The sequence below is a fragment of the Trachurus trachurus genome (assembly GCF_905171665.1).
Source record: "Trachurus trachurus genome assembly, chromosome: 23".
NCBI classification, from domain to species: Eukaryota; Metazoa; Chordata; class Actinopteri; order Carangiformes; family Carangidae; genus Trachurus; species Trachurus trachurus.
The window spans coordinates 3,980,150-3,996,355 of NC_139912.1; the positions used below are offsets into that span (position 1 = coordinate 3,980,150).

Sequence of the window (16,206 nt, forward strand, 5' to 3'; positions counted from 1 at the left end):
AGTGACAAAGGAAGAATTACTGTTCTTGTCCTACTGCCCCAATAACCCACTGGTTATTCACATCATTATTCAGAAACAACAACTATTTATGTGCGCACGTTTTTGTAATTAGTCATGGTTATCATAGATTAGCTCGGCTAACGGTTAGCTACCTGTTTAACTTTAATAACTCAGTGACTCAATAAACGGTCCATGAAAAAAAAAAAATTTTCAGCGGATATCTGAGTTACAACATGACTGAGCTAACTGGAGTAGTTTCATGTCGTGTCCGACAACGGGAGGGTTTTAACAGCTGACGTCCTGATGTTAGCTTAGCTGCCGCCGTTAGCTTAGCTACCGCTGACAGCTTTGCTGCTGCCATTAGCTTAGCTGCTGCCGTTAGCGGTCCCTGTCAGCTGAGCCACTGATGCTTTCTAGACACTGTGATTCCCCCAAACTAAATAAATACAACACATAGCAACACAGAAATAGTAATGTTTCTTCAATCATTTCAAATTTGTCTAAACGGTGATAGGGCGTGAAAAATATGATATATAGCCTAGCTAAACTCTCGTTCGTTACTACTGTTCTTTGAGATTCGATCTATAAGCACCTAGTTAATGGTGAACATGTGTTCCCTAATCTAAAATGTTACCAATAAAGGACCAGTTGTAAACCAGTTGATTGATCCATAACGTACTGAACGTGACGCAGCTGTTGATGAGTTGTTGTTTATGTGTATGTTTTTGTTTTCATTGTTGTTGTTGATGATGAACAAACCAGACTCAGATCAACAAAAAGAGGGAATTTTAATCATAATCACAAAGAAATAGTTCAATTTCTGTGTAGATCTGGTACTGCTGATCTGACCAGGCTTTACACATGCAGCTTCTGTGTGTATGAGAGTGTGTGTGTGACTGTGTGTGTGTGCGTGTGACTGTGTGTGTTTGGTCCCATTCCATATCAAATCTAGGAAGCGAGCAGCATTTACAGCTCTGTGCATCATGTACATAACTACAGACTGTGTGTGTGTGTGTGTTTGCAGCATTTATCCAAGAAGAAATGGGAAAAAAAGAGAAAAAAAAATCTGAGCCATATTCAATGCAATATGAATGGACGACATCTTTGCATTTTTCTCTGTTGATCGTTTACATTACATTAATGTTTTGAACATGGAGGACTAATGAATGTGCAATTTAACTTCAGTGCTGGTCGAGTAGATGATTGTCTTCTTGTTGTTTCATTTCATTTTGTTTTATTTTATTATTTTATTTTATTTTGCTCTGTTTTTGTTTTTATTTTATTTTTTTCTTCCGTGTGCAGCATGTTCGTCTGTGGACTCGGCTCGGTCTCTTCAACATTTAACCCTTTGTGAACTGAACTCATGGACACAGTATAGAAACTTTTCTTTGAGACTTAAACGTGGAGCCATCGTAGAAGTCCGACTGTCACACATCAGTTTTTAAAGGTCACAGTATTAATCGTTTTAATATCTTATGTTTGTTTTTTTTTCTGCTGTTTTATTATTTGAAACAGGACGATCACATGTTCCTACAGTACGACTGCCAGTTTTATCATTAAAGCTCTCGAAGATTAAAGCTAGTGGACCAGGACTATTAAAGGTCCCATGTGGTGCATTTTCCAGGTGTTTTATTTTGAAGGGGTTGATGTGTAAAAAAGTATATTTAAACATAAATCAGTGTAGTTTTACATCTAATATATAAATATATAAATAGAGCAGATTTCAGAATAAAAACACTGAGAACCAAATCCTGAATCCAGCTTTGGGTGACTGTTTTGTTGTGACATCACAAAGTGACAGGAAGTCCTGACGGCTGGTTTGAAGGCTCAGTTTCTGAATACGGGCTGTGTGCATTTCTCTGTGGACTGAGGCTTTGATACTTTCACAGTATTAATATAGAACCTATAGCTGATCAATAATCACACTCAAGTGTAAATAAGTGTGTTTGCTTGTGAACACGACGCTCAATATAATGTAAAGATTTAAAACTACTGCCGCTGATGAACTCAAGTTTCACTTTTAGGGGGGGGGGAGAAAAAAAAAAGTATATTTTCTAACATTTTTTTTTTATTATTTATTAATGAGACGAAGCCAAACTCATTAAATGTCAATTTTTGCCTCAGTTAAAGGGACGTTCCCCAGTTTTTTGCTCATGAATTCATTGAGGTTCGTGTCCAGATGTGTGACTTCTCGATGGCTTCCACCGCGTCTCCTCCGTCACACTGAGCTTCCTCCTCTCAGCGTCGGAGGAGACGACAAGAACGACGACAACGTGTGTGTGTGTGTGTGTGTGTGTGCTAATGAATTAACTCCTGAAACTGAACTACCTGTGAACGGTGAAGTGACTGTGGTGATAAGCTAAAGTTCCCCACACACACACACACACACACATGCTTCTTATCACTCTTTCTATTCAGTAGAAACAGACTTTGTATGAACCTGTGTCTCATCAGCGTTGGTTATGCATGGTTATGGCATTTTCTTACATCCTTGGGGATTATTTTCTGGTAAATATATAAAAAATGGCATTAATGTTGTTTAAACTATTAAATTATTATAGTTTTAAATGAGTTACACCTGAGTTTGTTCTTAGGTTGTGTTCGTTTGTTCTTTTATGCTTTGTTCTTTTATGCTTTTGTATTTGTTTGTTTCCCAATGATGATGATGATGATGATACTTGAAGTTTTTTTTTCGTTCTTTTGTTAAAAGAAGAAGCAACGCTGTGGCTGTTGGCTCCGCCCCCTCTCCGTCCTCCATCATTAACAGTCGTGGGAGATAATCAAAGTTCATTGTTGATAGATTTTGTTCTTTAATAAGAGGGAAAAAACCTGAGCTGAACTGAAAACAAGCCACCTGACCACCAACTTGTTTCTTTATCTTAATCTTAAAATTGGGCGTGAGCCAGTTCTTTACTGGACAGGTTTTTACTGGTGTTAGGGAAACTCCCAGTTCCTCCTCTTCAGTCACGCTACAATAAACCTTTCATTTTCTATTGGTCCCCTTTTGCTGTGTTTTAGTTTGGAAACACCAGTGGACCCACAGGGGGATGTTGTCGTCTGGACAGTGAAAACAACGGCCCTGAGGTGTCAAACCGCTTCAGAAAAACAGATGCAAAGACTCAAATGTGCCACAAGTTTTAGGGAAACAACTTCATCAGTTTGACAAAACATGAACTGTAAAAACTCCCAACACAACAGGAAGTGTTTCTGTGGGACACAATAAAGGGAGGGACCAGTCACAATAAAAAGGACCAGTCACGATAAAGCAAAGGACCAGTCACAATAAAGGGAGGGACCAGTCACAATAAAGCAAAGGACCAGTCACGATAAAGCAAAGGACCAGTCACAATAAAGGGAGGGACCAGTCACAATAAAGCAAAGGACCAGTCACGATAAAGCAAAGGACCAGTCACGATAAAGCAAAGGACCAGTCACAATAAAGTGAGGGGCCAGATACGATAAAGTGAAGGACCAGTCACGATAAAGCGAGGGACCGGTCACGATAAAGCAAAGGACCAGTCACGATAAAGCAAGGGACCAGTCACGATAAAGCAAGGGACCAGTCACGATAAAGCAAATGACCAGTCACGATAAAGCGAGGGACCAGTCACAAAAGTGAGGTACCAGTCACGATAAAGCGAGGGACCAGTCACGATAAAGCGAAGGACCAGTCACGATAAAGCGAGGGACCAGTCACAAAAGTGAGGTACCAGTCACGATAAAGCGAGGGACCGGTCACGATAAAGCGAAGGACCGGTCACGATAAAGCGAAGGACCGGTCACGATAAAGCGAAGGACCAGTCACAATAAAGTTAAGGACCAGTGGTGTTTGACAATAAGCTGAGTTTGTTTGGTTTAGTCCATGTGATCAATATGATCAATATGATGTGAATCATGTGATATTGACGTTCTAATGTTAGCTTAGCATTAGTCATTAGCCTTTTGTCCATCACTTTATTTTGGCCTCCAGAAACACACTTCCTGTTGTGTTGTGAGTTTTCGGCGCTCATGTGTCATCACACTGAGGAGTTTCTGCCCTGATTTCATACTTCATATTAATTTTTTTCATTCATTCCATTAAAACAGATTGAACAGAAGATATAAAGTTATTAACTTGACCTCAGTCAGTCAACGTTTCTATTTCCACCTTCATATCTGAGTCCTTTACGTAACAGAGCCTGTGCAGGTCAGCTGTTAATCATTACCCGTCATTAATCCAGGTGTGGACTCAACTTTTACTTCTCTATCGTCTCGGTTACTTTGCTGCAGTGGACGACGTCTATTCTGTTTCTGCTCTGTTTGTCTTCCATACATTCCTCCACACTTCAAACCTTAGAGCTGATGAAACATCACAACAGAAGAATTTTTACAGATGACTTTTTAAACGCTCTTTGATTTTTCAGCCTGAATCGTCATGTGATAAAGAAACACACAAGCTCGACACATTTCGCAGCCGCCTGTGAAGGTGAATATACACGACCTGAGTCAGAGCAGGGCGGGAATTTCCTACAGGGAACGCACACCTGTGGTCGGAGCACGAGTTCATCGGCCTCTGATTCACATTCACACACACGCCCGATAAAACTTCACAAAGGAGAGAATGAGTCCCAAGATTTCACAACATCAGCGATGAAAATACCCCAGACTCAGTCATGGTTAATCATTTCCTCGTATCTGTAAATATATCAAATAAAAAAATGTTTAAAAAAAAAAACGCAGTTAAAAAACATTTTAAACATGAATTAATGACATCCGTGCTGCTGTCGTGACCTTTAACCTGTATATTCTGACCTTTAATTTAATATTTCTGACAGTTTTTCTCATAGTTTTCACCTGTTGAGGAGAACTAAATGTTTATTTTCTGTTTTATTTTTATGGTTTTAATGATCTGGTGACAGTCTCATGTCTTAATCTTAATCTTAATCTTGACTCATAGTCATCAGATTTGACCAGACTTGTGGTTAATGGTGAATTTGACACTGAAAACATGTCATTTCTCAACATGCACATGTCAGTAAACGGACATTAATGGATTTTCCTGTGAGAAAACTTCACTTCCTTTATAAAAAACAAAACAAAAACAAAAAACAGCTGATTTCCTTTTTTCTTAAAACATGTGTAGACATGTTTTTGAGTAAACCCACTCTAGATGAGGATACTCTTTCACAAGCTGTTTCAGTGTCTGTGTGAACTCTCTGTCTTGTTTATACTCATTTCCCCTGCTTCCTGTTATCTTGGTGCCATATATAGAAGTTATTACACATTACAGAGGAAATCACATGACAGGCAAGCATTTATTTCTTATCTGACGTTCTGGATGTTTCTGTTGTGAAGCAGAAGTTACACTCTTGACTGCACTTTTTGATGGGAAACAATAAAACCCTGTGTGTAAATCTGACAACAGCATGGCAGACTGTACAGCTGAATATCATCATTATTTTAGAAAAAAAATAAAGTTAAAAACAACTTGATTTTGCCTGGTCACTGTCGGTTTCACTTTCAGTTTGAAAACTTTTTAAAACCGAAAATAATAATTTTATCTTCAGAAAATTACACATTTATTTCCCGTTTTCTTACTAACTTCACTTGTGATGTGTTCACGTTTTAATTCAGCCTTTTATTCCGTTTTCTTTCTTTGTTTTATATCCCTGATAGATAGCCTACTGTATTTTTTACGAATCCCCCCGCCCCGCCCCGCCCCCCTGCGTCATTACGTTGTGGTTATGACGTAACGACGTCAACGTTTATTTAAATCGACCGAACAGCTGAGGAGGAAGTAGTTCTTAAAACTAATCAAACAGGTCAGAGGAGCCGGTTTATGGGATGTTTTAAACACTTTTCTCCTTGTTTTTCGACCATTTCACCGGTAAGTAAACCTGTTTTTATGTTTTTACATGTTTCTCACACACGACGTGGTTTTAAAAAGTCGTGTAAAAGTGTTATTTTTTAAAGAAAGTTTGTGTGTGTTTTTAACAAGTTTGTTTAAAGAGAGAAAAGAAACGTTTTGGCGGTTTCTGCGGTTGGTAAAAGTTGATTTAAGATAATTAACAACCAAAACCAAAACCTGCCTGAGGTTTGTGTTTGTAACTACAACAGCTGCGGTTAATAAAGTGATGTTAAACACATATTTTTAAGTTTGTGGCGATGTACTTTGAATCTATTTCAGTCTGACGGTTGTTTAAAACCACTTTAAACCTCTTCTTCTGTTAAATAAAGGTGTAAATGAGATGGGGTTTTCTATTTATATGAGTATTGAGTAACATTATTTCCTGTGACACAGTTCACGCAGCTGCCGGTGTCATGAGTGTGTGAACAAACATGTCTGAACATGACTCATAACCGGACACCACCATCAGAGGTGAAACACAGCTGTAACAACTGGGTCACAATAACTCGTACTAAACTTTCTCATAAATATTATATTTCTATACATGTAATAGGTTTGGGAATACATTTTAAATATATTTTTTAGTCATTTATCAAGTAATAAACTAATATTAGAAAGGATAACTTACACACTGAAGGCTAAACATTAGGTCCTTCATTGAATATGTTAAGATTTAACACTGTAACCAGATTTAACAGAGTTTGTGATTATTAATATCTTATTATTATCTTTTTTTCTTTTCTATTTTTCTCTCAAATAGCCTACTGGTACCTGTTAATTTTTCCATTATATCATTTAATAAGACTCCACTATGTTGGTTGGTGTTCTCTATGTGGTGTTCTCTATTGTTTTATGTTGTCTTTGCATCATAAAAAGGCAGATAATATGTTGCAGGAATGTCAAAGACTATATTTCTTTACGCTGTTTAAAACTCACTAAAAGATAATGTAGGGGAGATAAAAACAGAAATCCACTTCACTTTCTTCCATATTTTTAACCAAGCTGTCAGAATAATGAGCATAAAACAACCTAAAAGTGACTATAAAGGGACAATGATGTCACCGTGTTAAGATGTTTATCACAAAACTGATGAGTCGGCAGAACAGGAACAAAGTTTAGTCAAATAAAAATCTAAGTGCAGTTTATTTACTGTGTATTAATGAAGGTCTGGAGTCTTAATTGTTTTTGCTCAGTTTATTAAACATCGATAAAAGTCACAGAAAATTGAAATGGGCAGTTTTTTAATGATCAGAACAAACTGCACAGTTCAGAAGCTGCAGTCCCAGTGTTTCTCTAGTTTTTTTTTTGGTTTCCTTTGTGGTTTAAAGGGACAACGAGGAGTTTCTATTTGGTTATAAAAAAAGTCTCATATTACTGTGGATGAATCTATGCTACCCACAATTGTTAATGGGCCCATTTTCGATAAATATATCATTTTGTCTCTATCGTTATTTTGTTATTTTTATTAATGGTGGAAATGCTGGTCGAGCCGACCAGCATTTCTTAACTTTCGGTTTCCGGCGAGTCATGAGAATAACGCCGCCGAATCGCCGTTTATGGTCGGGAGTCGGGACTACGACGGTATGTGATCGTCTTCCAACCTCTGACTTTAATTCTTGATGAATGAAAACATGAGTCTGTCTTGCGCCGGCCAAAGAATTTCACGGTGCGCGGAGGCTCATAAATGTAGTGTGGAAACACTTCGCTTTTCCAAAACTCCTCGTTGTCCCTTTAAATGTTTTATTTTTGTTTTTTTTATGTATACAGGGTATCCGTGGGGTCTTGAAAAGTATTAAGAGGTGATAAATCAATTTTGGGAAAATGAAGACCCTTAAAAAGTATTAAAAAGTCTTTTCATAACTTTATAAAGTCTTACATTTTGAAGGTATTTTTTCTGAATTAGCTGTCCAAGAGTTTGAGTCCTAAAAAACATTGTAAAAGTGTGTGAATTTATTCATTTTATTAAAAAACAAAGATGAACCGGTACATAAAAAAGAAAAGAAGATTGTTGTTTTTGTTTTTTGAGAGTGGAGCAATGTTTTTTTTTTTTTTTTTTTTATAAACTTTGCCTTTTATTTATTATCCCAGCCTATTTTTAATTCTGTTGTATCATAGTGGTCTATAGTCTTTATCACAAACTACAACTGTTACATTAAAAGTGTCACTGACGTAAATGGTAACAGCTTGAAGTGGCGGTGAGGTGTTGAAAAATATTGAGAAGGTCTTGAAAAAGTCTTAAAAAGGTATTAAAATTAACTTCAAGATTCCTGTATAAACCCTGGTATATTTATTGTTATATTTTTATATTTTCCCAGCAGTGACCAAGATGGCGAAGGGACACGTAGAAATCCACGACCCCATCTCCACCCAGCAGGACCCTGAAGGCGGCGCTGCGTCTCCGTCCGACGCCGATGACGACGGCATGGAGGACACGGAGGAGTTCAGGGTCATGATGGCGTTCGCTCAGAGGCGGCGCCGGCCCACGAAGAAACCACAGAGCCCCAAAGAGGAACAGAACCAGAACCAGGACCAGGACCAGGTTCAAGTCCAGGACCAGAACCAGGTCGTAACCAACGGTCACACAGATTCAAACGGGATGCCATCGCCGAATCAGACTGGGACGGACGTGACGGAGGAGAAAGACAAGAAGAAAAAGAAAAAGAAGAAGGTGTGGAGGCGTCTGAAGAGTCTGATCTGTGTCCGACCTCAGACGAAGGACGAAGACGAAGAAAAAGAACCACAGACGAAGGAGATAAGTCTGTTTGGAGGCGTAGAGAGACGAGACACAGCTGGAGGTAAGTTAAAGAGACGAGATAAATAAATATTCATTAAAAGGATACAGTAGTTCACCCAAAATTGAAATTTCTCTCATTATCATCTCCTCCCCCTCATGTGGACTAAGGGCTGGGAGAAGTTTCAGAGTCCTCCGTGGCTTCTCTGAGTTACAGGGGGTCTCGGCGTAGCAGTGCATGTCCATATAACGGTTGCAAATGGATACCAACTGTCTTCGTAACAAAAAGACACACCAAAAAACATCAAAATCTCGCGATTTCCCGCTACAAACAAGCTTGAAATATAGACTTATTTTAATTTTATACAAGACGGACATTACATACGAGCAGCATGGAGGTATTTGGATGTTTTTTGGTGTGTCTTTTTGTTACTAAGACAGTTGGTATCCATTTGCAACCGTTATATGGACATGCACTGCTACGCCGAGACCCCCTATAACTCAGAGAAGCCACAGAGGACTCTGAAACTTCTCCCAGCCCTTAGTCCACATGAGGGGGAGTAGATAATGAGTGAAATTTCAATTTTGGGTGAACTATCCCTTTAATATTAGTCGTACTTTTTGATCTGTCTTATATTTATTTCTCTATTTATTCATTCATTCATTTCTAATCTAGGATCTGAAGCTCTTTAAAACCTGTTTAGTTTGTTGAACCTTTATTTGTTCACATACGGACGACATGAAGCGTTTAAGTGTTGATTTGTTATTTCTATTATTGTTACAATATCTTTATCAGTAATTCAATAACGGTTGTCATCTTCTTTTTGCTTTTCGATTACTCTATATGTTTAATTTTCTTCTCCTTTTTTTCCTGTTGTACATTTATTTTCTGCCACATCTCAATTTTCTTTAACAAAACATGAAAGAAATCCAATAAAAAATTGATTGAATATTTAAATGGCGACATCATAGCACTTCCCAAACATTTTGTTCCTGTCATGTTGAGTTTAATGTTGTTGTATCTGGTCTAAACTGGTTCAAACTGGTTAAAAAACTGGTTCAAACGGGGTTCAAACTGAGATACAATGGTTGTGGGTTTTGTTTCATTTTCATTTTCAGCTTTAAAACTTCTCTCCTGTGTTTTGTTCTGTTCAGACGAACCTGAGGAAGAGGAGAAGGAAGAGGACAAGTTCTCTGACTTGGCGAAGAAGCTGACGAAGCTCGCCGGCGAAATCCCGTTCACCCCCCCAGAGCTTGAGACGGACGCCCCCGACGACGGTGAGTTTTACTTTCACATTCTGGACCTTTAAATAATTCAGTATTCATACATACAGAAATAGGACGAATCGCCTTCTTGTTTACAACTACTTCCGGGTAGAAAACCAGCATTCGAACAATAGTGACGGACGAGAGTTTCGCTATATTTATCTAATTTTTCATGTCACTATATCACCGTTTAGACTAATCTGATGTTTGTAAAGTTTATAAAACCAATGATTGGACAAACATTACTATTTACGTGTGCACATTTTTGTAATTAGTCATGGTTATCAGAGATTAGCCGGGCTAACGGTTAGCTACCTGTTTAACTTTAATAACTCAGTGACTCAATAAACGCTCCATGAAAAAATATTTTCTCCAGTGGATATCTGAGTTCCTACATGACTGAGCTAACTGGAGTAGTTTCATGTCGTGTCCGACAACGGGAGGGTTTTAACAGCTGACGTCCTGGTGTTAGCTTAGCTACCGCCGTTAGCTTAGCTACGGCTGTTACTGTCCCTGTCAGCTGAGCCACTGATGCTTTCTAGACATTATGATTCCCCCAAACTGAATACAATAAAACACATTGCAACACAAAACACACACACAGAAATAGTAATGTTTCTTCAATCATTTCAGATTTGTCTAAACAGTGATAGAGCGTGAACAATATGATATATAGCCTAGCTAAACTCTCGTTTGTTTCTATTGATCTCATTCAAATTACGTGCTGGTTTTCTACCCGGAAGTAGAATGTAAACAACAAGGAGATTCGGTCTATAATTGTTTTAGATTTTTTTTTTTTTTTAAACCTTTAATCTCAGTGGTTTTCTTGTGTTTCGTCTGCTGACTGTTGCTGTTGCTGTTGTTGTGCAGAAACTGTGGAGCGGATGATCGGTCTGCTGCTGAGGGAGAAGGGAGATGAACTCAACGAGAGGGTAAAACTTCCTCTTTTCTTTTTTTTGTCTTCACACATTAGTCACATTTCCTGTGAAACGCCGGCGTTCACGTCACCAGAGTTCAACTGTTGAACATCAAAGTGTCCGAGCTGCTGCAGCTGCTGCTGCTGCTGCTGCACACGTCTGTCTTTGAAATGTTTAATTATTTATTTTATAAAAAGAGACTGACAGAAGACAAAGCGACCAACAACAAAAAACACACACAAAAAACCCCCAAAACAAATTAAAACCATAAATAAAAGTCATAATATTACAAGAAAAAAAGTGGCAATTTTATGTGAAAAAGTCATAAATTTACGAGAAAAAAGTCATGATTGTACCAGTAAGTGGTACGCTGCAGAATAGATGCATTTTCATTCATTCATTCAGAAATTCATTAAGAAATGCTCCATGGCCTCATTTTAACAACTTTCCTCCTCTAAAACAACAGGTTAAAATATTCTGACTTTATCTCGTGAAAGTTAGACTTATAAATATATAATAATATAATAATAAAGACTTATTCGTGTTAAATTTTTACCTTTTTCTCATATGACCTTTTTCTTGTAAAATTGTGACTTTTTTTCTTGTAAAACTATGACTGTTCTCGTAAAATTAAAAAAATGGACCCTTTTCTCATAATATTATGACTTTATCTTGTAAAATTATGACTTTATTCTGGTAATATTATGACTATTCTCGTAAAATTATGACTATCTCATGAAATTATGACTTATTTTCATAAAATTATGACTTATTCTTGTAAAATTTTGACATTTTTCTCGTAATACGACTTTATCTTGTAAAATTATGACTTTATTCTGGTAATATTATGAATATTCTAGTAAAATTATGACTATCTCATGAAATTATGACTTATTTTCATAAAATTATGACTTAATTCTTGTAAAATTATGACTTTTTCATGTAAAATTGTGACTTTTTTCTTGTAAAACTATGACTTTTTGAACTTTTTTTTTCTCAATGTGGCCCTAATACTCCATCTTAAAAATGTTTTTATTTATGTAAAAAATATATATAGAAAAATATAGCAATGTGACGTATTAAAGGTGATTAAAGGTGTTTGTGTGTGTATCGTCTTCCTCCTCCAGGAGCTGAAGGACGTGGCTTTGGCCCGTGAACTCTTCTGGAACTACAGTTTCTTCAGGACGTTGATGTCGGCGCTCCTCACCAGGATGGGCCTCCGGTCCCCCAACCCCGAGTCCCCGGGACCGCACGCCTCCCCCAAGACCCAGATCGCCGTCACCTGTGAGGTGAGAGCAGAAAAATATACAGATAATAAATATAAAACGTCCTGTGATCCATCAGCTGCAGCTCCTGGTCGTCTCCACCAGGGGGCGGCAGCACACGGCTGCAAACAAACCAATGACTTCATGTCATAGAAAATAAGGCCTGTGACCGACTGTATACTGTATATACAGCTCTGGAAAAAACCCACAACTAATTGCACTAAATGACACCTGAACCAAATTATATTTAATGTGGAAGATCATACAAACTACTACTGTGATTAAAATTGGAGTTATTATTCCACCAATGTTGATTTCTTAATGCTTCCTAAGATGGAAAATTTGTTGAAAAATTAAAACATTTGGCATTTTCGGCTAATAAATCCTCTAAATGACAATATTGTTATTTCAAATTTTGGAGAAATGTTGTCAGTAGTTTGTAGAATAAAACAGAAATGTTCATTTTACTCAAACACACACCTATAAATAGTAAAACCAGAGAAATTGATCATTTCAAAGCGGTATCTTCATTTTTTTTTCCAGAGCTGTATATACTGTCTATGTACTGTACTGTAATTACATCAGGAAGCTACAAAGCGACACAATAATTTAAAGTTATATAGAAACATCCAGAGGTTCCAGATGTAATGAGAGAGTTTCTAGATAGATAGATAGATAGATAGATACTTTTCATCTTTTTCTGGTAATATTATGATTTTATTCTTGTAATATTATGACTATTCTCGTACAATTATGACCTTATCTCGTACAATTATGACTCTGTTCTGGTAAAATTATGACTTTATTCTCGTAATATGACTTTTTCTTGTAAAATTATGACTTTTTTCTTGTAACTTTTTATTATTCATGATAATTTCTTTATATTTGGATGAATTCGGCTCATGCACTCTGAACCCAAACACCACCCGACATCAGGAAGCTACAAAGCGACACAACATAATTTAAAGTTACAAAGAAACATCCAGAGGTTCCAGATGTAATGAGAGAGTTTCTAGATAGATAGATAGATAGATAGATACATAGATAGATAGATAGATAGATAGATAGATAAGAACAAAAAATAGTGTCAAATATCAATGTGGTCCAGCAGAAAAAAAACCAACGCACAGGTTTCAGTAGTTGCATCGTCCTAAGTAACTTATTAATTAAATGACCTGAAAATAAATAAATAAAGGAGGAATCGAACCTGTTTTCTGTCCCCCAGGCCACCACCCGTCTGACGGCTCTTGACACGCTGCCGGCCAACAGGCTGCTCGGCCACGGCGCCCGGTACCTCAACGAGTACTACTCCCCCTGGGTGCAGGAGCAGGGCGGATACGTACGTCACTTCTTCTTTATACTTTAAACTTTATACTTTAAATAATGTTTTTAACCCTTTAACGAGACGTAACCGTGTCCCTGGTGTTGTTGTTGCCGTGTGCAGGACGCCGCCTTCGAGGGCGATGACGAAGACGAGGACGAGGACGAGGTGCAGTGATGAGCGACGTGTTTCCTCCACGAACACAAACCAGTTCCTTCACGAAGCTTTAAAAAACGACTTGTTCCTCAGGTCTGTGAACGCATCACAGCTGGTGTGAGGAAGTGGAACGGGACCATCGTCAGTAACTTTGACACAAACTTTATTTTATTTTTTATTTTTTATTTGATCTTCACGTCTTAAAGGAAACAGAGAAACTACTTTGTTTTGGATGTTTTTGCCGACGACGCAGCTGGATGGGACTCAAACCTGCGGCGCTGTGCCAGAGGAGCCACAGCGGGAAGTCTTATACTCTCTTACATTCAAAACTTACTAAGAAAAAAAAATACTTGACTTGTTTTCTGTTTGTTTGATGAATTTTTGTGTAAAAGAAGAAACGAACAAAAAAAAAAAAACTTTTCTTTGGTTAAGAAAAGTTGAGCACTTGCACTTTTTATATATAAAAAAAATCATTCATGTTGTGACAATGAATCTCTCTAAATGCTGTCGTTGTTAAATGGACCTTTAATATGAAAGTGGATGAATGATGTGTAATAAAAAAAATGTGTGCATGAGTTTAAGTCTTTTTAAAAAAAATAAAAAAACTGAACCAAAAACATTTGAACAGCTTCTTTGTGTGTTAAAAGTTAAAAGTTAAATGAGCAGCTTCATGACGTGTTGATCTGGTTTCACTACAGAGGAAACAGCTCCACCATGTGGTCAAAGGACGAACTGCATGTTTTGTTTTTTTTTCACTTTATTTATTCACTTTTTTTTTTAAATTCATGATAATTTCTTATATTTGGATGAATTCGGTTTATATCCTCAAATTATGACTTATTCTTGTAAAATTATGACTTTATTATTGTAATATGACTTTTTTTCTCATAAAATTGTGACTTCTCATAAAACTGAATATTCTTGTAAAATTATCAGTTATTCTCATGAATTGTGGTTCTTTTTCTGGTAATATTATGATTTTATTATTGTAATATTATGACTATTCTCATACAATTATTACCTTATCTCGTAGATTCTACGACATAGAATTATGACTTTATTCTCGTAATATGACTTTTTGTTGTAAAATTATGACTTTTTTCTTGTAACTTTTTTTTATTCATGATAATTTCTTATATTTGGATGAATTTGGCTCGTGCATTCTGAACCCAAACACCACCTGACATCAGGAAGCTACAAAGCGACACAACAGAAAAGTTATACCTAGTTTATTAGTTTGTAATTGATGTGTGATCGATGCCGGATTAAAGTGATAAATAGAAAGAATTCGATCAGTGATTAATAACCTTATTGGGATCTGTCAATCGATTCTAATACTGACGGAAAGTCAGTATATTATTATGACTTTATCTTGTAAAATGATGACTTTATTCTGGTAATATTATGACTATTCTCGTAAGATTATGACTTATTTTCATAAAATTATGACTTTATTCTTGTAAAATTGTGACTTTCATGTGAAATTGTGACTTTTTTCATGTAAAACTATGACTTTTTCTCGAAGTGAAGTGAACTTTTCACTACAGAGGAAACAGCTCCACCCTGTGGTCAAAGGACGAACTGCAAGTTTAGTTTAGTTTATTTTATTTTTTCACTTTATTTATTTAGTACTTTTTTTAAATTCATGATAATTTCTTATATTTGGATGAATTCGGCTTATTGAAACTTATTGGGATATGTAAATCAATTCTAATTCTAATTGACATAAAGTGTAAAACGTGTGTGTTAATGAATGGAGCTCGGTTCAGCGTTCAGCATTTCATTCGTGTCTCTGGATGAAATGAAATGAGATCCAACCTGTTCCTCCGCTCCAACACACACACACACACACACACACACACACACACACACACACACACACACACACACACACACACACACACACACACACACACACACACACACACACGCAGCCCATCAGCTGTCTGTACTGTAGTAATGACGTCTGAGCCGCGCGGCTTCACAGGTGAACTCACCTTCACGGACCAAGGAGCCGCGAGGAGAGAGACAGAGAGAGAGAGAGAGTCTCGTGCTGCTGTGCGTCATGTTTAACGTCGTGCACCAAGGTCGTAAATACGTCCCCGCGCGCTCCCCGGTCAGCGGTGTCACGGACGACTCTCCGTTAAAGGTGCGCGCGGTTCACGTCATCCACACACCGGAGCCTCCTCCGCCGCCGCGCGGGGCCGAGATGCGGATCAACCGGAGCAACAAGGCGGCGGCGCGGCCGAGTCTGGAGCGGCTGGAGGCGGCGTGGAGCGGGAGGGAGGAGGGGGGGCAGCAGGAGGAGGAGAAGGGGGAGTCAGGGGGGGCAGAGGGGGGTCAGGGGCCGCAGCGGGGCAGGATGAAGAGGGGCTTCAGACCCCCCGACGTCAGGACCATCTTCTCCCCGGAGGACCGAGACCCGCGGGTGAAGCAGGAGTCCGGGGAGGGGCACAGCTTCCAGCCCGGGGGGGGGGACACCTGGTGCGACGCCTGCTGCCAGTACATCTTCCACCACGGACTCACCTGCACAGGTGAGTGGGGCTACGTAGCCTACTGTATGATGACGTAGCTGGAGGTCAGAGGGGTCAGGGTAGATACAGGTGCATCTCAATTCATTATAGAATATCATGGAAAAGTTTATTAATGTCAGAAAAAAGTGT

At 38.1% G+C, this 16,206-nt stretch overlaps 1 protein-coding gene across 3 annotated transcripts; it reads left to right on the top strand.

Moving 5' to 3' along the window:
• Positions 1–5,791: 5,791 nt before the first annotated feature.
• Positions 5,792–14,033, top strand: LOC311006780 (uncharacterized protein). 3 transcript variants are annotated; one of them, XM_083999730.1, is made up of 7 exons: positions 5,792–5,866; positions 8,203–8,682; positions 9,774–9,896; positions 10,755–10,816; positions 11,929–12,090; positions 13,292–13,405; positions 13,511–14,033. In XM_083999730.1, exons 2-7 carry the CDS (start codon positions 8,214–8,216, stop codon positions 13,562–13,564), a joined length of 984 nt encoding a protein of 327 aa, XP_083855856.1. In that variant the 5' UTR covers positions 5,792–5,866; positions 8,203–8,213; the 3' UTR covers positions 13,565–14,033. The 3 variants fall into 3 exon arrangements, with proteins under 3 accessions (XP_083855856.1, XP_083855857.1, XP_083855858.1); XM_083999731.1 differs by having other exon boundaries at positions 5,806–5,866; positions 8,206–8,682; XM_083999732.1 differs by lacking the exon at positions 5,792–5,866 and adding an exon at positions 6,291–6,358.
• Positions 14,034–16,206: the final 2,173 nt, after the last annotated feature.

Excerpts from the sequence above, each read along its gene's own strand:
- LOC311006780 (XM_083999730.1), top strand. The coding sequence starts at position 8,214 with ATGGCGAAGGGACACGTAGAAATCCACGACCCCATCTCCACCCAGCAG. Across the intron at positions 10,817-11,928 it reads GAGATGAACTCAACGAGAGG|GAGCTGAAGGACGTGGCTTT; the intron begins GTAAAACTTCCT and ends TTCCTCCTCCAG. Across the intron at positions 13,406-13,510 it reads TGCAGGAGCAGGGCGGATAC|GACGCCGCCTTCGAGGGCGA; the intron begins GTACGTCACTTC and ends TGCCGTGTGCAG.